We start from the raw sequence: 26230 nt of genomic DNA on the forward strand, positions 1-26230 counted from the left end.
GAGGAAAGAAAGAAGGAGGGAGGGAGGGAGGAAGGGAGGAAGGAAAGAGAGAGCAAGGGAGGGAGGGAGGGAGGGAAGGAGGAAGTGAATGAATGAATCAATAAGCACGGCATGAAAAGGCTGTTTTGCTGGCATAGTCAAGAGCAGAGACTTAGCCCTCCCAGTTCTGAAGTCACTCCTAGAAGCTCTGCTCAGAATATATTGTATATTTCTTCAGGCCTTTCAATTATTTGTGTCCTAGCTATCTCTTGATAGCTACAGTAAATAGCTGGAGTTGATTCTGTTTTCTGTAGCTACAAGAATCTTTAAAATAAAAAGAGAAGAAAATATATTATAATAAATGTGAATAGGTAATATTCCAGAAGGAAGGATTCTCAAGAATATCAGAAAACAAAAATTTACCTAAAGTATACAAATAATTCAGTCATCTATAAAAATCACCTAAAACAAAATGGTACTGGATAGAGAGCAAGAACTAAGAGAAGATTCAAAGACACAATATTAACATTATTTAAAACACATTTTTGGTCAAAAACACATGTAACGTACACAAATAGATACTTTCTAGTGTCCTTTGAAAATTCATTTGAAATGTAACATTTACCATGTTACAATTTGCCTCAGATACAGTTCTGGATTCATTCTACGAATGTATTTATAGTATTTTTTAATAACTGCAAGTTTAAATATCCCCCAATTACTTTTTTAAAATTCTCTTTTGTAATTTTTCCAATGAATTTTATAAACCTGCAAAATTAAAAACAAACCCTCTTGAGATTCTGCTTAAAACTGCATTAAATTTACATAGCAAGGAATTGACAACTATAATTTTGTCTTTCTTAATTATTCCTAATTTCTACTTTATATTTTAATCTTTTTATCTTTTAAATGAATTAAAGTTAGGAACATACTAAAAGGCAGTATCAGATAGTATATGAACTCTAGCTTAAGGAAAGTGTTGTTTGTTTGTTTGTTTGTTTGTGGTACTGGGGACTGAACCAAGGGCCTAGTGTTTCCTAGGCAAGCACTCTACAACTTGAACCATGCCCCCAACCCTTTTGTTTGCATTTTGTTTTTGAGACAGGGTCTGGATTTTGCCCAAGCTGATCTGGAACTCCCATTCCTCCTGCCTCTGGCTCATGCGTGAGATTACAGATATGCAGCAACATACTGACTGTAAATATACTTTTAGTAGGCTTAAAGGTAATCTCCCCCATGGAAAGATATATACTCATAAAACCTGTGAATGTCATTAACAGAAGCAAAGACAAAAACCACTTGATCATCTCAATAGATGCAGAAAAAGCCTTTGATAAGATCCAACATCATTTCATGATAAAAGCTCTAAGAAAACTAGGAATAGAAGGAAAGTTCCTCAACATTATAAAAGCTATATATGACAAACCTATAGCCAGCATTATACTTAACGGAGAAAAATTAAAACCATTCCCTCTAAAATCAGGAACCAGACAAGGATGCCCACTATCTCCACTCCTATTCAACATAGTACTGGAATTCCTAGCCAGAGCAATTAGGCAAGAAGAAGGAATAAAAGGAATACAAATAGGTAAAGAAACTGTCAAAATATCCCTATTTGCAGACGACATGATCCTATACCTTAAAGACCCAAAAAACTCTACTCAGAAGCTTCTAGACATCATCAATAACTATAGCAAGGTAGCAGGATATAAAATCAACATAGAAAAATCATTAGCATTTCTATACACTAACAATGAGCAAATGGAAAAAGAATGTATGAAAACAATTCCATTTACAATAGCCTCAAAAAAAATCAAATACCTAGGTGTAAACCTAACAAAAGATGTGAAAGACCTCTACAAGGAAAACTATACACTTCTGAAGAAAGAGATTGAGGAAGACTATAGAAAGTGGAGAGATCTCCCATGCTCATGGATTGGTAGAATCAACATAGTAAAAATGTCTATACTCCCAAAAGTAATCTACATGTTTAATGCAATTCCCATCAAAATTCCAATGACATTCATCAAAGAGACTGAAAAATCTACTGTTAAATTTATATGGAAACACAAGAGGCCACGAATAGCCAAGGCAATACTCAGTCAAAAGAACAATGCAGGAGGTATCACAATACCTGACTTCAAACTATATTACAAAGCAATAATAATAAAAACAGCATGGTACTGGCACAAAAACAGACATGAAGACCAGTGGAACAGAATAGAGGACCCAGATATGAAGCCACACAACTATAAGCAACTTATCTTTGACAAAGGAGCTAAAAATATACGATGGAGAAATAGCAGCCTCTTCAACAAAAACTGCTGGGAAAACTGGTTAGCAGTCTGCAAAAAACTGAAACTAGATCCATGTATATCACCCTATACCAAGATTAACTCAAAATGGATCAAGGATCTGAATATCAGACCCCAAACTCTTAAGTTGATACAAGAAAGAGTAGGAAATACTCTGGAGTTAGTAGGTATAGGTAAGAACTTTCTCAATGAAACCCCAGCAGCACAGCAACTAAGAGATAGCATAGATAAATGGGACCTCATAAAGCTAAAAAGCTTCTGTTCATCAAAAGAAATGGTCTCTAAACTGAAGAGAACACCCACAGAGTGGGAGAAAATATTTGCCAACTATACATCAGACAAAGGACTGATAACCAGAATATACAGGGAACTTAAAAAACTAAATTCTCCCAAAACTAATGAACCAATAAAGAAATGGGCATGTGAACTAAACAGAACTTTCTCAAAAGAAGAAATTCAAATGGCCAGAAAACACATGAAAAAAGGCTCACCATCTCTAGCAATAAAGGAAATGCAAATTAAAACCACACTAAGATTCCACCTCACCCCTGTTAGAATAGCCATCATCAGCAACACCACCAACAACAGGTGTTGGCGAGGATGCGGGGAAAAAGGAACCCTCTTACACTGTTGGTGGGAATGTAGACTAGTACAACCACTCTGGAAAAAAATTTGGAGGCTACTTAAAAAGCTGGACATCGATCTACCATTTGATCCAGCAATACCACTCTTGGGGATATACCCAAAAGACTGTTACTCCAGAGGCACCTGCACATCCATGTTTATTGCGGCACTATTCACAATAGCCAAGTTATGGAAACAGCCAAGATGCCCCAGCACTGACGAATGGATTAAGAAAATGTGGTATCTATACACAATGGAATTTTATGCAGCCATGAAGAAGAACGAAATGTTATCATTCGCTGGTAAATGGATGGAATTGGAGAACATCATTCTGAGTGAGGTTAGCCTGGCTCAAAAGACCAAAAATCGTATGTTCTCCCTCATATGTGGACATTAGATCAAGGGCAAACACAACAAGGGGATTGGACTATGAGCACATGATAAAAGCGAGAGCACACAAGGGAGGGGTGAGGATAGGTAAGACACCTAAAAAACTAGCTAGCATTTGTTGCCCTTAATGCAGAGAAACTAAAGCAGATACCTTAAAGCAACTGAGGCCAATAGGAAAAGGAGACCAGGAACTAGAGAAAAGGTTAGATTAAAAAGAATTAACCTAGAAGGTAACACCCACGCACAGGAAATCAATGTGAGTCAATGCCCTGTATAGCTATCCTTATCTCAACCAGCAAAACCCCTTGTTCCTTCCTATTATTGCTTATACTCTCTCTACAACAAAATTAGAGATAAGGGCAAAATAGTTTCTGCTGGGTATTGAGGGGGGGAGCGGGAGGGGGTGGAGTGGGTGGTAAGGGAGGGGGTGGGGGCAGGGGGGAGAAATAAACCAAGCCTTGTATGCACATATGAATAATAAAAGAAAAAAAAAAAAACCTGTGAATGTGACCTAATTTGGAAGAAGGGTCTCTGCAGATGTAAATAGGTTAAGAATCTTAAAAAGAGATCATCCTGGATTAGAGTGGTCACTAATTCCAAAGAGAAGGGAAGGCAGGAAAGGCAATACAATGATGGAGGCTGAAGCACTGACAAGACAAGAAATGCCAAGGACTGCCAGCACCCATCAGAAGCTAGAAGATGGGCATGGAACAGACAGATTCTCCTTCAGAGACTCCAAAAAAGATCCAATTCTTCTGATATCTTGATTTCAGACTTCTGGCCTCCAAAATCATGAAAGAATAAATTCTTATTGTTTCAAGGTACCGGTTTTTGGTAATTTGGAACAACACTCTAGAAACTAAGAATTCTATTCCTCAAATATTCACCCACTAGTTTTAGAATTATTTGATGCTTTTTGATAACTATGATTACCAAATGTGATTTTCTAACTATCATTTCTTCTACAATTATTAATGGTCATTTTACTTTTTTTTTTTTTCATGAGACTTGGGTATGAAATCCGGGTTTGGAACCTGCAAAGCAGGCACTCTGCCACTTGAGCCACACCTCCAGTCCATTTTGGTCTGGTTATTTTGGAGATGGATGTCTAGCGAACTGCTTGCCCATTTGCCCAGACTGGCCTCAAACCTTGATCCTCCCATCTTAGCCTCCCCCAAGTAGCTAGGATAACAGGCATGAACCACTGGTGTCCAGCCATTCTCCTATTAAGAAAAGCTTTACAGCCGGGTGTGGTGCCACACATCTACGATCCTAGCTACTTCAGAGGCAAAGACAGGAAGATCACAGTTTGATGCCAGCCTAGGCAAAAGTTAGCATCAGATACTGTCTCAAAACAAAAATTTAAACAAAAAAAAGAGTTGGGGAGGTAGCTTAAGTGGTAGAGTGCGTGCCTAGCACCCACGAGACCCTGGGTTCAATCTCACATACAGAGAGGGGAAAAAAAAAGCTTTGCAATCAGAACTGGAGATATGGCTCAAAGGGAGAGGAACTATACAGGAAAGCTTTGTAAAAGTGGCCAATAACTGAAGACGATCCAGATGTCCATCACCAAGTGAATGGATAAAGAAGTTGTAGTACTTGAAAATAAAGAATGAAGTATTAATATGTGCAATAACCTGGATGCATCTCAAAATAATAATGCTGAGTCAAAAAAGGAAGACAAAAAAAGGCAAGATGGCAGCTAGAGGGAGGAAGCAGAAAGCGAGCCTCCTATAGTGAAATCTTGGAGACGCTGGAGACACACTGTGCAGGCATAATCACTCAGAAGAGGCATAACTTTGACACTTCCACACCTCCAGCTGACGCAGAAAATCTCCACTTCACCTTAAACAGAGAAATCAGGAGGGCCGCCGGCGCCCAGACGGCTTAGGAAGACGCGGACCAGGTGAGCTTTGCAGTACGCGGTACTCCCACAGACAAGACTGGGCCAGAGCAGCATAGCCCCCTGGACAGACCAACCTCCACCAGGGAAAAAAGAGAAACTGAGTAATAAGCAATCAGAGCAATAAAGACACACGGGAAAGAGGGTGGGGCACACTGAGCGCCAAAGATTGGGAGAAGGGAATCCTTCCTGGGACTGTAAATAAACAAGCTGGGCAGGCTGGAGAGCCTCTGGTGGGAGCGGGGGCGCATGCCCAGCAACCAGGAGCGGGAAAGCTGGTGAGAGTGGCAGAGGGAGGAAAACTCCACAGGAGAGGAGGGAAGACCCACTTCCCAGGTGAGCTGTAAACAAACATGGCGGCTGACAGGAGCAGCAGCACTGCCCAGTAATCAGGAGCAGGAAAGCTTGTGAAAGTGGCGGTGGGAGGAAAACTGCACAGGAGAGGGGGGAAGACCCACTTCCCACATGAACTGTAAATAAACACGCAGGCCTGACAACCACGGTGCAGTGTCACTTTTCACAGAGCTTGGAAAGGGGAAAGCTTGTAGCACAGGCTCACGCACAGGAGAAATCTGAGCAAACAAAGCCCGCGGGGCCAGGTGAGTGCTAAGCTCACCCCAGAGATCTGCATAAAAAACGCCTCCAGCAACAGCAGGCTGACAGCAGTGGGCAGGCAAGCCACAGCTGCAGATACCATTCTTAGAACTGTCTCCAGACTCTTTTTTTTTTTTCTTTGTCTCCCCTACCTTTGATGAGAGACCAACCGAATTACACCTGCAAGCTGAAAAACTTACTGAAACTGTATTGCATTTGAACTTCGGACACTTGGTGGGGTTTTTTTTTGTGCGTGTGTGTGTGTAGTTTTGTTCTACTTTATGTGTCCCCTTTGATGAGACAACTACAGGAACAACATCTTAGGCACCATATCCAACATTGGAAACTGAGACTTCGCTGCATTTGAACTTGGAGGTTTTCTGGTTTTTTGGGTTTTTTTAATTTTCTATTTTTTCATTTTATTTTAATACATTTTTATAAATAGATTTTTCTTTCATTTACTTATTTTTTATTTTTATTCTTACCTTTATTTTTTTTATTTTTTATTTTCAATCCTCTCTCTGTGTAATGTCTGTTTAGCTTACTGTCAATTAGTACACTAAAGCTCCCTGTTTACACCTTTGAAATCTTCTTGTCTGACACCTTGTTCTGTTTTCTCCCTCCAGTCTGTGTATTTGTTTTTCCCATTTCTTTAACTTCTTGCTTTCCATCTCAGCTCACCCTTCCATTCTAAATATTACCATTGTTATTATTCCAAGCTAGAAAATACTTAATTGCACACAGTACAGGGACAGTAACAACACCAAAGACAATGACTGGAAGACAGAAAAAAACAGGGAAACCAGTTTCCCCACAGCAAAAAATTAGTACAGGAACCAGAGGGGAATGAAGAGAACAGAAACTCAGATCCAGACTCCAACAAAATGAAGATAAACTATGCCAAAGGACACAATGAAGCCCACAAGAATAATTTAAAAGAAGACATACTACAGGTACTCAATGAGAATTTTATAGAGATGATACTGGATAGGTCAACCAAAATGTACAGGAGACACTCAAGAAATTCCAAGACAACAAAAATAGAGAATTTGAAAAAACAAAAGAAGAAATAAAGGAAACCATAGAAGCACTGCATAAACACCAAAGTGAAACAGAGAACACGATAATAAACAGATAAATGAACTCAGGACAAAAATAGACAACATTAAAGAGGAAACCAGCCAGGATATGGAAAACCTCAGAAAAAAGAACGAAACAGAACTGCAAAACAAAACGGAAAGCCAATCCAGCAGAACAGAACAAACAGAAGACAGAATCTCAGAACTTAAAGATGAAATGGTAATTAAAGGAAAAACCGAAGAACTATTAATTAAACAACTCAAGACCTGTGAAAAGAAAATGCAAGAACTCACCAACTCCTTCAAAAGACCAAACTTGAGAATCATGGGCATTGAAGAAGGAGAAGAGGTGCAAGCAAAGGGACTGTGTAATATTTAACAAAATAATAACGGAAAATTTCCCAAATCTAGAGAAAGATATACCCATACAGATGCAAGAGGCCTCCAGGACACCAAACAGACAAGATCAAAATAGAACTACCCTACGACATATCATCATTAAAACAACAAGTTCAGAAACTAAGGAAAGAATATTGAAGGCTGTGAGAGAGAAAAAACAAGTAACATATAAAGGTAAACCCATCAAAATCACAGCAGACTTCTCAACAGAAACATTAAAAGCAAGAAGAACATGGGGTGAGATCTTCCGGGCATTGAATGAAAATAACTTCAACCCCAGGATACTCTACCCAGCAAAACTATCATTCAAAATAGATGGAGCAATAAAAGTCTTCCATGATAACCAGAAACTAAAACAATATGTGACCACAAAGCCACAACTACAAAGGATTCTTCAAGGGATTCTGCACACAGAAAGTGAAACCCAACTTAACCATGAAAAGACAGGCAGCACCAAACCACAGGAAAAGAAAAAGCAAGAAAGTAGAGAGTAACCTCAACGTAGGTACACACAATCAAACCTTCAAACAACTAAGACAACTAAATGACAGGAATCACCACATACCTATCAGTACTAACGCTTAATGTTAACGGACTTTAATTCACCCATCAAAAGGCACCGTTTGACGAAGTGGATTAAAAAGGAAGATCCAACAATTGTTGCTTACAGGAGACCCATCTCACCGACAGAAATAAGCATAGGCTAAGGATGAAAGGCTGGAAGAAGATTTGCCAAGCCAATGGCCCACGAAAACAGGCAGGAGTAGCAATACTTATCTCTGACAAAGTAGACTTCAAACCTACATTGATCAAACAAGATAAAGAAGGACATTCCATACTAATAAAAGGGGAAATAGACCAAAAGGAAATAATAATTATCAATCTGTATGCACCCAATGTCAACGCACCCAATTTCATCAAACATACCCTGAAAGACCTAAAAGCATAAATAAACACCAACACAGTGGTTGTGGGAGACTTTAACACCCCATTATCATCAATAGATAGGTCATCCAAACAAAAAATCAATAAAGAAATCCAAGATCTAAAATATGCAATAGATCAAATGGACCTACTTGATGTCTACAGAACATTTCATCCAACTTCTACACAATATACATTATTCTCAGCAGCCCATGGAACCTTCTCCAAAATAGATCACATCCTAGGGCTCAAAGCAAGCCTCAGCAAACATAGGAAAATAGAAATTATACCGTGCATACTATCTGATCACAATGCAGTAAAAGTAGAACTCAACAACAAAAGTAAAGACAAAAAATATGCAAACAGCTGGAAACTGAATAACTCATTGCCTAATGAACATTGGGTCATTGATGAAATAAAAGAGGAAATTAAAAAGTTCCTGGAAGACAATAAAAATGAAAACACAACCTACTGGAACCTATGGGACACAGCTAAGGCAGTCCTGAGAAAAAAGTTTATAGCCATGAGTGCATATATTAAAAAGATTGAAAGATTCCCAAATCAATGACCTAATGATACATCTCAAACTCCTAGAAAAACAAGAACAAGCAAATCCCAAAACAAATAGGACAGAAATAATAAAAATAAGAGCTGAAATCAACGAAATAGAAACCAAAAAAACCATACAAAGAATTAATGAAACAAAAAGTTGGTTCTTTGAAAAAATAAACAAGATCGATAGACCCCTGGCAAACCTGACTAAAATGAGGAGAGAAAAAACCCAAATTAGTAGAATCGGGAATGCAAAAGGGGAGATAACAACAAACACCATGGAAGTCCAGGAAATCATCAGAGACTACTTTGAGAACCTATATTCAAATAAACTTGAAAATCTTAAAGAAATGGACAGATTTCTAGATACATGACCATCCAAAACTGAACCAAGAGGAAATTAATCACCCGAATAGATCTATAACACAAAATGAAATTGAAGGAGCAATCAAGAGTCTCCCCAAAAAGAAAAGTCCAGGACCTGATGGATTCTCTGCTGAATTCTATCATACCTTTAAAGAAGAACTGATACCAACCCTCCTTAAACTGTTCCACGAAATAGAAAGGAAGGAAAACTGCCAAACACATTTGATGAAGCCAGTATTACACTTATCCCAAAACCAGGCAAAGACACCTCCAAAAAGGAGAACTACAGGCCAATCTCTTTAATGAACATTGATGCAAAAATCCTCAACAAAATAATGGCAAACCGAATTCAACAACACATCAAAAAGATTATTCACCACGACCAAGTAGGCTTCATCCCAGGGATGCAGGGGTGATTCAACATACGAAAATCAATAAACGTAATAAACCACATTAACAGAAGCAAAGACAAAAACCACTTGAACATCTCAACAGATGCAGAAAAAGCCTTTGATAAGATCCAACACCATTTCATGATAAAAGCTCTAAGAAAACTAGGAATAGAAGGAAAGTACCTCAACATTATAAAAGCTATATATGACAAACCTACAGCCAGCATTATACTTAACGGAGAAAAACTGAAACCATTCCCTTAAAATCAGGAACCAGACAAGGATGCCCACTATCTCCACTCCTATTCAACATAGTACTGGAATTCCTAGCCAGAGCAATTAGGCAAGAAGAAGAAATAAAAGGAATACAAATAGGTAAAGAAACTGTCAAAATATCCCTATTTGTAGATGACATGATCCTATACCTTAAAGACCTAAAAATCTCTACTCAGAAGCTTCTAGACATCATCAATAGCTGTATCAAGGAAGCAGGATATAAAATCAACATAGAAAAAACATTAGCATTTCTATACACCAATAATGAGCAAACTGAAAAAGAATACATGAAAACAATTCCACTTACAATAGCCTCAAAAAAAAATCAAATACCTAAGTGTAAACCTAACAAAAGATGTGAAAGACCTCTACAAGGAAAACTATAAACTTCTGAAGAAAGAGATTGAGGAAGACTATAGAAAGTGGAGAGATCTCCCATGCTCATGGATTGGTAGAATCAACATAGTAAAAATGTCGATATTCCCAAAAGTAATCTACATGTTTAATGCAATTCCCATCAAAATTCCAATGACATTCATTAAAGAGACTGAAAAATCTACTGTTAAATTTATATGGAAACACAAGAGGCCACGAATAGCCAAGGCAATACTCAGTGAAAAGAACAATTCAGGAGGTATCACAATACCTGACTTCAAACTATATTACAAAGCAATAACAATAAAAACAGCATGGTACTGGCACAAAAACAGACATGAAGACCAGTGGAACAGAATAGAGGACCCAGATATGAAGCCACACAACTATAACCAACTTGTCTTTGACAAAGGCACTAAAAATATACGATGGAGAAATAGCAGCCTCTTCAACAAAAACTGCTGGAAAAACTGGTTAGCAGTCTGCAACCAGTATATCACCCTATACCAAGTACATCACCCTATACCAAGATTAACTCAAAATGGATCAAGGATCTTAATATCAGACCCCAAACTCTTAAGTTGATACAGGAAAGAGTAGGAAATACTCTGGAGTTAGTAGGTATAGGTAAGAACTTTCTCAATGAAACCCCAGCAGCACAGCAACTAAGAGACAGCATAGATAAATGGGACCTCATAAAGCTAAAAAGCTTCTGTTCATCAAAAGAAATGCTCTCTAAACTGAAGAGAACACCCCACAGGGTGGGAGAAAATATTTGCCAGCTACACATCAGACAAAGGACTGATAACCAGAATATACAGGGAACTTAAAAAACTAAATTCTCCCAAAACTAATGAACCAATAAAGAAATGGGCAAGTGAACTAAACAGAACTTTCTCAAAAGAAGAAATTCAAATGGCCAAAAAAACACATGAAAATATGCTCACCATCTCTAGCAATAAAGGAAATGCAAATTAAAACCACGCTAAGATTCCACCTCACCCTTGTTAGAACAGCCATCATCAGCAACACCACCAACAACAGGTGTTGGCGAGGATGCGGGGAAAAAGGAACCCTCTTACACTGTTGGTGGGAATGTAAACTAGTACAACCACTCGGGAGAAAAATTTGGAGGCTACTTAAAAAGCTAGACATCGATCTACCATTTGATCCAGCAATACCACTCTTGGAGATATACCCAAAAGACTGTGACACAGGTTACTCCAGAGGCACCTGCACACCCATGTTTATTGCAGCACTATTCACAATAGCCAAGTTATGGAAACAGCCAAGATGCCCCACCACTGACGAATGGATTAAGAAAATGTGGTATTTATACACAATGGAATTTTATGCAGCCATGAAGAAGAACGAAATGTTATCATTCGCTGGTAAATGGATGGAATTGGAGAATATCATTCTGAGTGAGGTCAGCCTGGCCCTAAAGACCAAAAATCATATGTTCTCCCTCATATGTGGACATTAGATCAAGGGCAAACACACAATGGGACTGGACTTTGAGCACATGATAAAAGCGAGAGCACACAAGGGAGGGGTGAGGATAGGTAAGACACCTAAAAAATTAGCTAGCATTTGTTGCCCTTAACGCAGAGAAACTAAAGCAGATACCTTAAAAGCAACTGAGGCCAACAGGAAAAAGGGACCAGGAACTAGAGAAAAGGTTAGATCAAAAAGAATTAACCTAGAAGGTAACACACACGCACAGGAAATCAATGTGAGTCAATGCCCTGTATAGCTATCCTTATCTCAACCAGCAAAACCCTTGTTCCTTCTCATTATTGCTTATACTCTCTCTACAACAAAATTAGAAATAAGGGCAAAATAGTTTCTACTGGGTATTTAGGGGTGGGGGGAGAGGGAGGGGGCGGAGTGGGTGGTAAGGGAGGGGGTGGGGGCAGGGGGGAGAAATGAACCAAGCCTTGTATGCACATATGAATAATAAAAGAAAAAAAAAGGAAGACAAAAGAATATACACTATAAGAATACATTTATATGAAATTCTAGAAAAGTAAGCTGGGAAGCATGGCCCAAGGGGTAGAATATTGCCTAGCAAATGTGAGGCCCTGAGTTCAAATCATGGCACCCCAAAAATAAATCCAGAAAAGCAAAATGATCTACAGAAAAGAAAACAGATGAGTGCCAGGGAATAGAGGATAGGAAAAGCAGGGAAAAGTCTAAGCCATCCCTCAGTATCTGAGGAAGATGGTTTCCAGGACAACTCCTCCCATACCATAATCTTTGAATGCTCAAGTCCCTTATATAAGATAGCATATAACTTATGCACATCTTCCTGTATGCCTAATTCATCTCTAGATTACTTGCAATATCTAATGCTACATAAGTAGTTGTTATACAGTATTGTTATGGAGTGATGACAAGGGAAAAGGTCTATATGTTCAGTGCAGAAGTATTTTCCCCTGAGAATTCTGATCCCTGGTTGATTGAATCTGAGTATGCAGAACCTGTGAACACAGAGGGCCAACTGTAATTATAAATGAGCAGAAGGAAACTTTGGGGAATGATAGATGCTTCTCGTGACAGTTTCACAAACATGCACATGTGCATGCACAGACACAGACACATCAAAAGTTACCACAGCATGTTTTCAATATGTATCATTTATTATATGGCAGTTATATCTCAAAAAAGCTTTTTTAAAATAGGTCACATGTAACCAGTGACTACTGAAATGGACAGCACACATATACACAAAGGACAAAAACAAAAATTATGATTTAATTGTCAAAAGCAAAATGGAATACCTTCTAGAAGACACAAAACATCTTTGTAACATTAAAGTACAAAAAGATTTCTTCAACAGGACTCAAAATCATGAACTATGATGATGACTGATAAAACATTAAAGTTCTTTTGCTCACTAATAAACATCATAAAGTGAACAGACAGACTAAAACTCAGAAAATAGCTGCATCTCTGTTAACAAAAAACTGGTATCAGAAATATACAAAGAACTCCTATGAATCAGAAAACAATTTAATATTGACATGAATAAAAAGAAAACATAAAAGGTCCTCAATCTCATTAATAATCAAGGAAATAAAAATTAAACCACAATGAGTCAGGAATGGTGGCACTTAGGGAAACTGAGAAGAAAGATCAAGAGTTTGAGGGTAGCCTGGACCCTTTCTCTGAAAAAGGAAAAGAAAAATAACAAAAAACAATGAGATATAAAATGCAGTTTGACAACTTCATGTACTGGCAAAAAGATGGGAGAACTATTTTCACCTCTACCTCATAGGAGGAGTAAACTGGTACAAACAATCTAAAAAGCAACTTGGCAGTGTCTAGTAAAGTCCAAGGTGTATATACCTCATGACTCAGTAACTGTTCTCATCATACACGAAAGCAGGGCCAGCAAACCTTTTCTGTAAGAGACTAGAAAAATATGTTTGGCTTTGAAAGACTTATGGTCTCTGTCACCAACTTCCCAACTCTGCTAATGTATCATGAAAGTAGTTACAGCAATATACAAATGAATGATCATGGCAGTGTTATAACATTTTTATTATTGGTTTGTTTTCCTGAGACACAGTCACTTTACATAGCCCAGGGTAGCCTTGAACTCCAGATCCTCCTGTCTCAGTCTTCCAACATTTTACTTGCAAAAGCTCACAGTAGCTCAATTTGGCATTGAGGCTTTAGTCTGAAAAAACAAAAAATCTGACTTACAGAAACTTTTACACTGTAAACAACTACAACAAAAAGACGTGCAGAAATGTTCCATATCATTGTTTTTCATTATAAATAGTAGGAAAACTAAATATATATCAAGGATACAATGGATGAGTACCATTTTTGTTATATCTGTACTATCCATGGTAAAAATAAATTAAGCTACATGTATCAACATGAAGGAATCACAAACCATATTGAACCAAAAGACCCAGAAGAATATGTATAAGATGTGAATAAGTTATAAAAAAAAAATGCAAAAGGTACTTACATTGTTTAGCCATACACAGTCACAATATTATGAAGAAATGGGGACAATAAACACTGAATAATATAGCAAGTGCCCCTCAGGGAAGGGGAAAGGATTTGATGCAATACAGCAAAAGAAGAGAACCCTGTCTCAACTATCCAGGCAATGTTTTATTTTCTAAATTGGGTTATGGATGGTATTCATTTTAAAGGTGTTTTTGTTTGTTTTGGCAGCAATGAGGTTTGAACTCAGGGCCTCACACTTGTTTACTGCTTGAGCCATTCCACCAGCCCTTTCTTTTTTTTTTCACTGCTGGTGATCAAACCTAGGGCCTGTGCCAAGTGCTCTAACACTGAGCACTATATCTCTTGCAGGTTTTTTTGGGGTTTTTTTCCCCTACGGTACTGGGGTTTGAACTCAGGACCTGTACCTTGAGCCATTCCACCAGCGCTTTTTTTGTGATTGGTTTTTTTCAAGATAGGATCTCATGAACTATTTTCCCAGGGCTGGCTTTGAACAGCGGATCCTCCTGATCTCTGCTTCCCAAGTAGCTAGAATTACAAGCATAAACCACCAGCACTCAGCTTATGTCATAGTTTTTATCTTTTTTTGGCTTCTGAAATATCTCACAATATAGTTTAAATACTCAAAGAAATCTACTTTATTAAGTTGTTTTTTTTTTTCACTAAACATACCAATTCTAGAGATTACCTAATATTTAAAAAATGAATGACTGGGAGGACAAAAAAAAGCAGTGAAAAGTACAATACATTCATTGGTAAAATTCCCTGATAAAACCCCTCTGAACACTGAAAATACACTTAGAAAAATGAAGGACAGGAATGTAAAACAGGTCCTTTTATGGGTACTAGTGGGAGGAAAGAGTGGGAATGGAGAGGATGAAGGAGGGCAAACATGGTCAATGTACTTTATATGCATGCATGAAAACTGTTGAAGTGGGGGGAAAATGATGGTGGGGGTGAACCTAACCAAAGTAAGGTGTAGGCATATACAGAACTGTCACAATGAAATCCCCTGTACAACTAATACGTGTGAATAAAAAAGTAATAACTAAGTAATGAAAGTGGAAAAACTTAAATTTTTATTTGATAAACACCATGGCATACAACTCTTCTGAATATATAATTCATGAGGTGGTGATAGTGGAAAACTGAAAACAAACCAAAACAAAAATACAGGTTTCAAACTGCAAGATATGAGATTTCTTCAAATACAGTTCTCTCCCTCCCTCTTTCCACCTTTAAGTTTCTTTCTTCTGGCGCTAGGGCTTAAATTCAGAGCCTTGCACTTGCTAGCCAAGTACTGCACCCCCAACCCTTGTTTTATCTTTGCTTTTTGCTTTTGTTGTTTGACGATACTGGTGTTTGAACTCAGGGTCTTAAGCTTGCTAGACAGGCTCAGTATCACTTGAGCCATGGCCTCCAGGCCCTGAAACATTGTCTTGCTACATAGACCAGACTGGTCTGGAACGCAAGATCCAGGTCCTACCTCAGGATCACAGGCATATGCCTCCACAGCCAGCCCTCCACTGTAAATTAAAGAAATTTGCCTGCCAAACCTAGAAGCACTAATTTAAGCTAAGATTAGCTTCTTCCTAATTTCTTTGGTCAGACTCTCAAAATGAATGTTCTACCTTCCACATTTCACCTTCCCTTACAAATACTGTGGTAATTTCCTGTAGTTACACCAGAGATCACACTTACACTCTTATCTCCTGGCTCTCCTGGTAAGAATGTCATACACAGCTCAAAGATGCACTTTGTTCACCATCTTCTTTAAACTAGCAACAGAAATGGCTACAAAAAACATTACTTCAGCAGGTAGAGCTCTTGTCTAGTATGTATTAGGCCCTGGATTCAAGGCTCAACACTGCAAAAAACAAAAAACCCTTTTTTCAAATGAGCAAACTTTAAAAATGCATATAAACTTTAAAACATAATTTCTTGCTGGCGGAGTGGCTTAAGTAGTAAGAGCACCTGCCTAGCAAGTGTTAGGCCCTGAGTTCAAAACAGCAAGAGTAATAAAACAACAGTACACCAATATATGTGAATATACATAAATTAAGCATGTACTATAATTTATGAGTAAGAAGTAAGGAAAAATAATGATTTTTTAAAAAGTATTTATTCATATATGCTCATTTATGCTGCAGTCATCAAATCTTCCTATCTCAGGGTGAAAATAAGTCTTATTTATTTATTTTACTGGTACTGGGGCTTGAACTACTTGAGCCACTTACCAACCCTTTTTTGTGTTGGGTTTTTTTCGAGATAGGGTCTCGCCAACTATTTGCTTGGCTGGCTTCGAACTGCGATTCTCCTGATCTCTGCCTCCTGAGTAGCTAGGATTACAGGTGTAAGCCACCAGCACCTGATTAAGTCCTTTTTAAAATCTTAGATAAATTAACCTTCCTTTAAATTTGAGAGGGACACAAACACTAGGGGCTCAAGCTTTTTTTTTTTTTTTTTTTTAAACTCAAGGCCTTTTGCTTGCTAGGCAGGTGCTCTACCACTTGAGCCACTCTCTTAGCCTCAAGCTTAACATTAATTAGATAAATCAAGAAAGGCTTAGGAAACAGAGAAGGCACTCTTAAAATACAAAGCTGGGTGTAGTAAGGCATAACTGTAATTCCTGCACTCAGGAAACACAGGCAAGAGAATTCTGAGTTCCAGTCCAGCCTGGGCTATACAGTGAGGCCCTATCTCTAAATAAATAAATAGGTGATGACAGATAGATACATACATACATGCATACATACACACTCACATACATACATACATACATTCACAGATTCACAGACAGGTAGGTAGATAGGCAGACAGATATCCTTCATATACAGTAGAAAGGTTATCATTTGTGAAAATGGAAAATAAGTGTTAGCAAGGATATGAAGAAATTAGAACCCTCATGTATTTGGTGGTGGGAATGTGAAATGGTAGAGCTGCTGCAGAACGTTTGACAACTCCTCAGAAAGTTAAAGTACAAGCCGGGCACCAGTGGCTCACATCTGTAATCCTAACCACTCAGGAATCTAAGAGACCCCCATCTCCAAAATAACCAGAGCAAAATGGACTAGAGGTATGCCTTAAAACAGTAGAGCACCTATTCTGCAAGTGCAAAGCCCTGAGTTCAAGCTCCAATCCCACCAAAAAAAAAGATAAACACAGAATTACCATATGAACTAGCAATTCCACTTCTATGATTACACCCAAAAAAATTGAAAACAGGCACACAAACTTGGACACCAAGTTTCACTAAAACAACCCAAATACTCATCAATAGATTAATGGATAAACAAATGTAATATACCTATAATAAAATATTACGCAGCCCTAAAAAGGAAAAGGACAGGCCTAAAGTTCCAGGCCATCCTGGGCAACAAAGTGAAAGCCGGTCTCAAAGGAAACCAAAAAAAGGAAATAAATTCTGACACATGCTATAACTTAAATGAACCCTGAAGTAAACAAAACAGAATGGAGGTTCTTAGGGATGGAAAGGGGGAAATAAGAAGTTACTGCTTAATAGGTACAAATTTTCTGTTTAGGATGATGAACAGTTCTGGAAATGAACAGTGGTGAGGGCTATACAACATTTGTAAACATACTTAATACCACTGAAGTGTACACCTAATCATGGTTAAGATAGGAAATTTTATGTTATGTGTATTTTAATACAGTTTTTTAAAGGAGAATGTTTTCAAATAAAAAAATTAAGCCAATTTGATTCATCTTTACACTCAACAGAAATTCAATTAAATCCAACTAGATGTTAGCAGTTACTTTGAGCACAGTATTAACTATAAGATGAGTAAGGCCTTGGGGATATACCCAAAAGACTGTTACTCCAGAGGCACCTGCACACCCATGTTTATTGCGGCACTATTCACAATAGCCAAGTTATGGAAACAGCCAAGATGCCCCACCACTGACAAATGGATTAAGAAAATGTGGTATCTATACACAATGGAATTTTATGCAGCCATGAAGAAGAATGAAATGTTATCATTCGCTGGTAAATGGATGGAATTGGAGAACATCATTCTGAGTGAGGTTAGCCTGGCTCAAAAAACCAAAAATCGTATGTTCTCCCTCATATGCGGACATTAGATCAAGGGCAAACACAACAAGAGGATTGGACTATGAGCACATGATAAAAGCGAGAGCACACAAGGGAGGGGTGAGGATAGGTAAGACACCTAAAAAATTAGCTAGCATTTGTTGCCCTTAACGCAGAGAAACTAAAGCAGATACCTTAAAAGCAACTGAGGCCAATAGGAAAAGGGGAACAGGAACTAGAGAAAAGGTGAGATCAAAAAGAATTAACCTAGAAGGTAACACCCACGCACAGGAAATCAATGTGAGTCAATGCCCTGTATAGCTATCCTTATCTCAACCAGCAAAAACCCTTGTTCCTTCCTATTATTGCTTATACTCTCTCTACAACAAAATTAGAAATAAGGGCAAAATAGTTTCTGCTGGGTATTGAGGGGGGTGAGAGGGAGGGGGCGGAGTGGGTGGTAAGGGAGGGGGTGGGGGCAGGGGGGAGAAATGAACCAAGCCTTGTATGCACATATGAATAATAAAAGAAAAATGAAAAAAAAAAAGTTAACCAGTTTAAAAAAAAAAAAAGATGAGTAAGGCAATTATCTTTGCTCCCAAAGACCTCAAGCTCTAGCTGAGAGGCGGACATCATAGCATACTGGTTTTCAAGTGGTCTGTGGGATCAGGGGGGTTCCACAATAATTCTGAGAGTTCATTTGCCCTTTTCACTGTGTTTGCATTTTCACTGATGGTACAAAAGCAATAGTTGGTAAAGCTGCTAGTGCCTTTGCAGGAATCATGGCAATGGCACACAACTGAGCTAAGCAGTCATCGTATTTGTCATAGGTACCTCACTGACAGTTTAAAAAACACAAACAGGCATTGGTAGCTCATGCCTGTAATCCTAGCTACTTGAGAGGCTGAGATCAGGAGGATCTTGGTTCCAGGCCAGCCCTTGCAAATAGTTCAGGAGAACGCCCATCTCCAAAATAACCAGAGCAAAATGAACTGGAGGTGTGGCTCAAGTAGTACAGCACCTGCTTTGCAAGTGTGAAGCCCTGAGTTCAAACTCCAATCCCACCAAAAAAAAAAAAGCCAGTATTGTGGCTCATACTTCTAAACCTAGCACTCAGGGAGGTAAAGGAAAGAGGACTGTGAGTTAGAGGCCAGCCTGGGTTATAGAGCAAAACTATCTCAAAAAAAAAAAAAAAAAAAAAAAAAAGGAGCTGGGCACTGGTGGCTTCTGCCTGTAATCCTAGCTCCTCAGGAGGCAGAGATCAGGAGGACTGTGGTTCAAAGTCAGCCTGGACAAACAGTTCCACGAGACCCTATTTTGAAAAACCCTTCACAAAGATAGGACTGGTAGAGTGGCTCAACTTGAAGGCCCTGAGTTTAAGCCCCAGTACTGTGGGAAAAAAAAAAAAAAAAAAGGAGTGTTGGTTGCTCAAGTGGTAGAACAGGAGGTCCTCAGTTTAAACCCTGGTATTCCCAAAAAAAGACTAACAAACATTAGTAAGACTTGGTATACATTTTCTTCAAAGCAAAGCGAGCTTTTTGCTTCAAGAGAAACAACTGACAGTATTTCTTGCCAATGATAAATTTCTAATTATTGCTTGAAAAAAATCAATTTTGGAATATGCATATCCAGCACAGTGAACTCAAAAGCTCCTCAATAAAGACTTTCTGATGGTATCAACGATATTAACAAATGTGATTTTTTTTACATTACATAATGTAATGCACCAACATTCAGAATACATTCATAACTCAGTGCACCATTATTTTGCAAATGACTGATGCACCCTGTCAAAATCACACATGGGTAAAAGATTCTATCAAAGTTCAGGAGACCAATGAATCTTGAGTACAAGAAGTTCATGAATGAAGTTTCAGATTCCACTTCAACCAACCTTAAGGAGCTATCACTTTGGTGCAGAATATTCAACAGGCTAATAAATGTATTCCTTTTTCCTACTACATCTGGGTGAGGTGCCTTTTCTTTATGCACTTTAACCAAATAGCACAAGACTGAGTGCACAAACAGTTACGAGAATTCAGCGATCTTCTTTTAAGCTAGACCTTAAAAGACATTTGCAAAAATATAAAGCAACGCTACTCTTCTCACTAATATTTTTTGGGGGAAAAAGTGATTTTTAATGAAGCATATGCTTACCTATGAGTTATTATTTTAAGTAGGGTATTTTTAAATTTTCTCATATAGTTAAGTATTGGTACATGTAGCCCACCTAAACAGAAGCTCTTTGGAGCCCTTAATAATTTAAAGAGACAGGGGTCTGAGGTAGTGGCTCAGTGGTAGAGCAGGTGCTTAGCATGTGTGAGGTCCTGGGTTCAATCCCTAGCACCAGAAACTGAAGTCTCCATAGAAGAACACTGACTTTGGAGTCTGTCTGATAAATCTGTTTGTCAGGTTTTATGGGGGGTAGGAATGCAAGAAAATGGAACATTTTAATGTGCCCTGGAAAAGAAAACAAAAGTTAAGTACACTAATCTGATAAAAACATGATTAATATGAATGGGGAGACTGAATTTGGACTGGAAAGGATTTGATTGTAGATTACGAACTGCACAGCTCACCCTTATTTTATAGAAAATGAGAAGCTGAAAACAGACTGGGAACTGAAATCTTTTTAAATTTGTATTTCCCATTTCTAGACTCTTAGAAACTCAGAATATTCTTTTATTCTATTCAAGTGTGAGTATGAAGTCTTAGGTTCAGCTGTGATACAAAGTAAACTTTAACATATGTGTCTAGGCATAAGGCTCTATTTTAAACCATGATTAAGAATGAAAGTTTGCAGGAACCAGTGGCTCACTGTAATCCTAGCTACCTGGGAGGCTGAGATCAGGAGAATAGTGGTTAAAGACCAGTGTGTGGGGTTGGGGGGTTAGGGGGGCTGGGAGAGTTTGTCCATCTCCAAAATAACCAGTGCAAAATGGACTGTGGATGTGACTCAGTACTCAGGTGGAAGAGCTTCTGCTTTGCAAGTGTGAAAACCTGAGTTCAAACTCCAGCTCCGCCCCCCCACACACACACAAAAAAGAATGAAAGCTTGACTTGAAAAGTATGTGTAAAAAAAAAAAAAAAAAACCTCGAATTTAACAGCATGCCCCCAGCTTTATTTAAAAACATGTTCAAGGAGCTGGGGGTGTACATGGTGTAGCACGTAATTAGCACATGAGAGACGCTGGGTTCAATACTCACAAGAAAATTTATTTAAAAAAAAAAAGGGGAGGGGAGGGGTGGGCCAAGCAATAAAGTTCAAATCTTAAAGGTTTTTTTAATTCTTAAAGTTCAAACATACTGCAAATTCATATTGCTCAAAGTGTACTGCAAAATAAACAGGCCTCTAAATACTTCTTTGTGTCTCACATTCCTCTATCTTGTTGCCTTGCTGTCCACTTTTAGTTCCTCTTCAGTGATATATTTCTAGAATATACTACAGTGTTTTCAGCGCTACTCTGCCCACACAAAAACAAAATAAATTCATAATATGGGCCCCTGGGATTGGATGGGAACCGCCTCTAAAGGCCTAGTGGTTGGGTCTTTAGTCAATCAAATACCTCTTGGCAAAAAGCCAAGCAAATGGAAAACAGACTCAGAAACCAGTTCCTGTACAACTCTATGACAATACCTTTCTAAAAATCTCCTGTATTTTACAAATCTGTGACACTGTTTTCTCTGTCTCTATCCCTCTACTGAAAATAAAACAACTTTATTATGCTACCATCAACAAAGGTCATTTTAATGATAGAAGAGCATCGCTTCTTACAAAGGTGTAAGCAACTATAATCCTGTATTATAATGTATGTTGCTTACAGAAATACTCGCTGCCTTACAAAACATACAAAATGTAGATGAAACTACAACTTCACCGAATTTTTAGAAATCTATTTCCTTTCAGCATACACTAATGTCATACCTTTTGCTACTTTAGTGGGCATTTACAACTTGTAAATGCTTTTAACTAGGAACTTTTGGGAGCTATTCGAAGGCAACTATCTAAGGCAAACACCACCAAAACAAAAAAGCCCTAGCAGAATTTCACACCCCCTACCGTGTGGCCAGTTTACCGACACGACCCGTGCTTTTGTTTTTCATAAGCAGTTCAAGCTGGTGATTCTAAAACATGATCGCCACTACAGAATCCCTTCCAAGACTTTAAGTTGCGAGATGATTACATCTCAGTTCTTCGAAACAAGCTAACGCTTAACTCCAATTCTAGTTCTCAATTTGGACAACTGACGCCACCGGTAGGAGGCAACCGAGACGGACAGGTCCTCCAAGAGCAAAAGGATGACAGATGCGAAAGGAACACGCCAATTTTTGTCCTCTCCCGCTTCCTCCGCCCTGCCCACGTAGGAACCAACGTCTCTTCAAGGTATCTTTTGGTGGAACTGGCGCCGGGTTTCAAAAATTCTGTTACTGGCTGCCACCAAGGTGAACCCGCGGAGGGGAAGAGGACTGCTCCCCTGATCCTTGGAGGGTGGAAGTAAAGCGAGGGGCGGTTGCTGGGAGACAGCAACCGTCTTTTCCAAGGCCACTTGGGATGCCCGAACCTCGACCCTGACCGCCACTGTTCGCATCACTTTACTGCGAGTGCTCTCGGTGCCGGGGGCCCATGCGCTGCTGATGCCATAAAAGCCCTAAACTGCCTGGAAGAAGAGAAAAAAAAAAGAGGAGGGCGCCAAACTAGCCGGGGAACTTACCCAGTTTCTTCCACATGGCCAGGTGACAAGCGAGGAAGCCTTTGCGGATCGCAGCGCAAACCCTGGCGGGTTCTGACGAGGTGAAACCCTTCTGCTTCTTGATGAAACCCCATAAGTGCTCCCGGGCAAACTGTGCCGCCTCCCGCCCGCCGTGCCCGTCGCACACGGCGAAGAAGGCCACGGAGGAGCGGCGGCGACAGCAGCGGCCGGCTCCCGCCGAGGCCCCGGCGTCCGGAGAAGGGTCACGGGTGTCGCGGGCTGTCGCCGCCGGGCCTTTCCCCGACACTCCACCACCAGGAAGAGAGGACGGGGACCGCGGCGGAGGCGACGACTGAGTAAGCGCCCGCCGCGGCAACGGCTTTTCTTCTGCCGTCGGCTCGGGCTCCACCACGATCTGGGTAACGTCCTCCATGTACTTCCTCCCGCCCTGGTCGGAGAAGACGCTCACTCCCAACGAGTACAGCCCCGCCATGGCCGGCTGGCTGGGATCCCGCCGGTCCCACACAGCCCGCCGAATCCGGCGGCGGGAGGCACACTCGCCGCTCGCCGGCCAACTATTGTTTATCTTCGACGCGGAGAGGGAGCAGGGGGCGGTCCCGGAGTGGGGTGCGGGGGGGCGCGCGATGTCTGGACTTGTCCGCGAGAGCAGGGCCGGAGCGCTGGGGAGAGAGAAGCCGAGCTGCGCCTGCGCAGAGAGCTCCCCCCGCCTGTCCTGGCCCACCACACAAATCAGTCGTTCTCCCCCGCTGACGTCACGCGGCTCCCCGGAATCGACCAATCCGGAGTCGAGCGGAGCGCACCCGCCCTCCACCCCCAGCCCTGGCTCCTCCTGGAAGCCGGCGCTCCCTCCTCCGGTGGCGGGCGTTTGGCCCGCGCACTGCGCTGTTGGTTTCCTTCTTGCCGCCTGTTTTTGCGCGCTCCGGCCTCTCCGCAGTTGCTGAGCACTTGCCAAGCACCGTGGTTAGTCGCGCCTTCTTTGCTCAGTCCCCTGGACGGCAGTGCTGTCTCCTGCCCTTTTTGTCCACCTGCTGGCGTTGCAAGCTCGGGCCTTCCACGAGTGTAGAAAGTGGGGGAGGAGGGTGGAGGCTAGGATTTGAACTTCTACTCCTTGTAGTAAAATGGCGGGAAACTTCCCTGCAAAGAGCGTTTGTGAGCAGGCTGGGAAAAGTGTGCACCCATAAGCTGGGAATTGCGGGAGGCAGTGTTCAGTTTAGTTAAGAAAACTTGGGACCTGCACCATCAACTGCGCGGTGCCGTTTCCCACTATGTTATGTCAGACTTGACTTAGGAGCGCTGAGTGTAACTTGTTCTTAACAGAGCTCTCCCGCTTTCGTTCAACATAATGCTCTCCCCGACTTGCTCTGGATGCACAGCAGGTTGCAAAACCTGCTAAGACCTCGTGTGCTCTAACGACTTGGTGTTACTGCCCTCCGCCTTGCCCAGTAGGTCACAATTCCAGCGCTAAAACGTTTGCGCGGGTTTCCTCCGAATTCAAATGAACCTCCGAGTGGGCAGGCTAATATGCTCTCAGTACCAAACGTTTTTTGCAGTAAATCGGTTTAAAATTTACTCTTCCGTGTTTGCTCAGTTCACCACCGCTCCTGTGAGCTCTTTCCTGTACAGTCTTTGAGATTTTCAAATGGAATGATACTAAATTGGGAATGGGGGAAATGTACATATAAACAGGGCACCGGAAATGCAGTAGAAAATTCTCATAATAAACATAAATAAGGGAGATGAGGCCAAACTCTCTCCTCCCCTACAAGTCCCTGTGCAGGGTCCCATCATCTCCTAATACACAACACTATTTTCTGGCATCACTAGATGTCAAAATAATATCAAAAAATATGTATATAAAATCATTCTAAGAAAATATAGAAAACAGATTAATTAAATGAAAATGTACTCAAAGATATTTCCTACCCAAAATACACTAGTCCCAGAATGATAAAATGTTTGGAAAAAAATAGCAGCTTGAGGCCAGATACATGGGGCAGGTCTATAATCCCAGCACTCAGGAGGCTGAAGCAGGAGGCTTGGAAGTTTAAGATCAGCCTGGGACATATGGTGATACCCTGTCTCAAAAAAACAACAAAAAGAAAATCCCAGCTTTTTTTTTTTTTTAATCGTTTTTGCATTTGCTCACATATGTATACATTGTTTAGGCCACTCCCCCCCAACACCTCCCACTTCTGCACCCCCCCACCCCCTCCCCAACATTATCAAACCCTATTATCAAATCTAACAACTCTATAGGCCATATTTTATAACTACTGAAGAATAATTCCATTACATTTTACAATCCTTTTTACCTCCATCTCAACTAGTAGTCTGCAAATCATCTATCATTACCCCAGCTAATCTCTAGGTTCTAAACTCTACTTCCATTACTCTCATTCTGTATCCTACTCTTCACTGACCATTTCATCTCTCACCAACCATGTCCCCTTTATTCTCAAGCTCTTCTCTCAGTGTTCCTGTCAACTTCCCCTTGCAACTGAAACTACTTTATCACCTGAGAAAACTACATCCCTTGCAACCATTCAAGCACATCCTTTCACAAGTATTCTTACCGTATGGCCTGTTCCTCATGCTGTCTCCAGATCTATCACCTTTCTTTCGTCTTCCCTCGGAACTCAAGTTCGCGCTCATCAGCTGCAGTTGAGTGAGGCCTCACTTCATTAGCCAGGCAGTCTGCACCATGGCCTGTGTCTCCAAGCTGGCCTGCGTCTACTCTGCCCTCATCCTGCAGGAGGCTGAGGTGACCATCACGGAGGGTAAGATCAATACCCTCCTTTAAGGCAGCTGGTGTGAATGTTGAACCATTTTGGCCTGGACTATTTATTTACAAAGGCCTTGGCCATTGTCAACATCGGGAGCCTCCTCGGCAAATGTAGGCATTAGTGGACTCACCATCAGCTGCTACTACTCCAGCAGGAGGTCCTGCCCCCTCCACCGCTGCCACTCTAGCTAAGGAGAAGAAAGTGGAAGCACAAAAAGAAGAGTCTGATGATGACTTTGGTCTTTTTGAATAAACCTCTTTTGTAACATGTTAATAAAAAGCTGAACTCTGAAAAAAAAATAAACCTTCAAGTTCTTTTAAAGTTAATGTGAATTGTCACTACTGGAAAACGGCATCACCCACTGATCATTAATCACATTCTCTTCATTTGCACATGGCTTACTGTTTCCTTTTCTGCCACTAACTACTCTTGTCATAGTGTGTGTGTGTGTGTGTGTGTGTGTGCGCAAGAGTGTGCGTATGCATGTGTATGTGTGTTGCCATAGTGAACCTGGGACTTCATGAAT

At 40.3% G+C, this 26230-nt stretch overlaps 1 protein-coding gene and 1 pseudogene across 1 annotated transcript in view; one reads left to right on the forward strand and one right to left on the reverse strand.

Moving 5' to 3' along the window:
- Ppm1d (protein phosphatase, Mg2+/Mn2+ dependent 1D) overlaps positions 1-23620 on the reverse strand; it is a 57332-nt gene extending 33712 nt beyond the window's left edge. Inside the window, exon 1 of the mRNA XM_074046251.1 lies at positions 22922-23620. Within this exon, the coding sequence (XP_073902352.1) occupies positions 22922-23393 (472 nt within the window). The 5' untranslated portion in view covers positions 23394-23620. The remainder of the gene's footprint in view (positions 1-22921) is intronic.
- Positions 23621-25161: 1541 nt separating this feature from the next.
- LOC141413769 (large ribosomal subunit protein P1 pseudogene) lies at positions 25162-26025 on the forward strand (annotated as a pseudogene).
- Positions 26026-26230: the final 205 nt, after the last annotated feature.

Source organism: Castor canadensis, chromosome 11 (assembly GCF_047511655.1).
Source record: "Castor canadensis chromosome 11, mCasCan1.hap1v2, whole genome shotgun sequence".
NCBI lineage: Eukaryota > Metazoa > Chordata > Mammalia > Rodentia > Castoridae > Castor > Castor canadensis.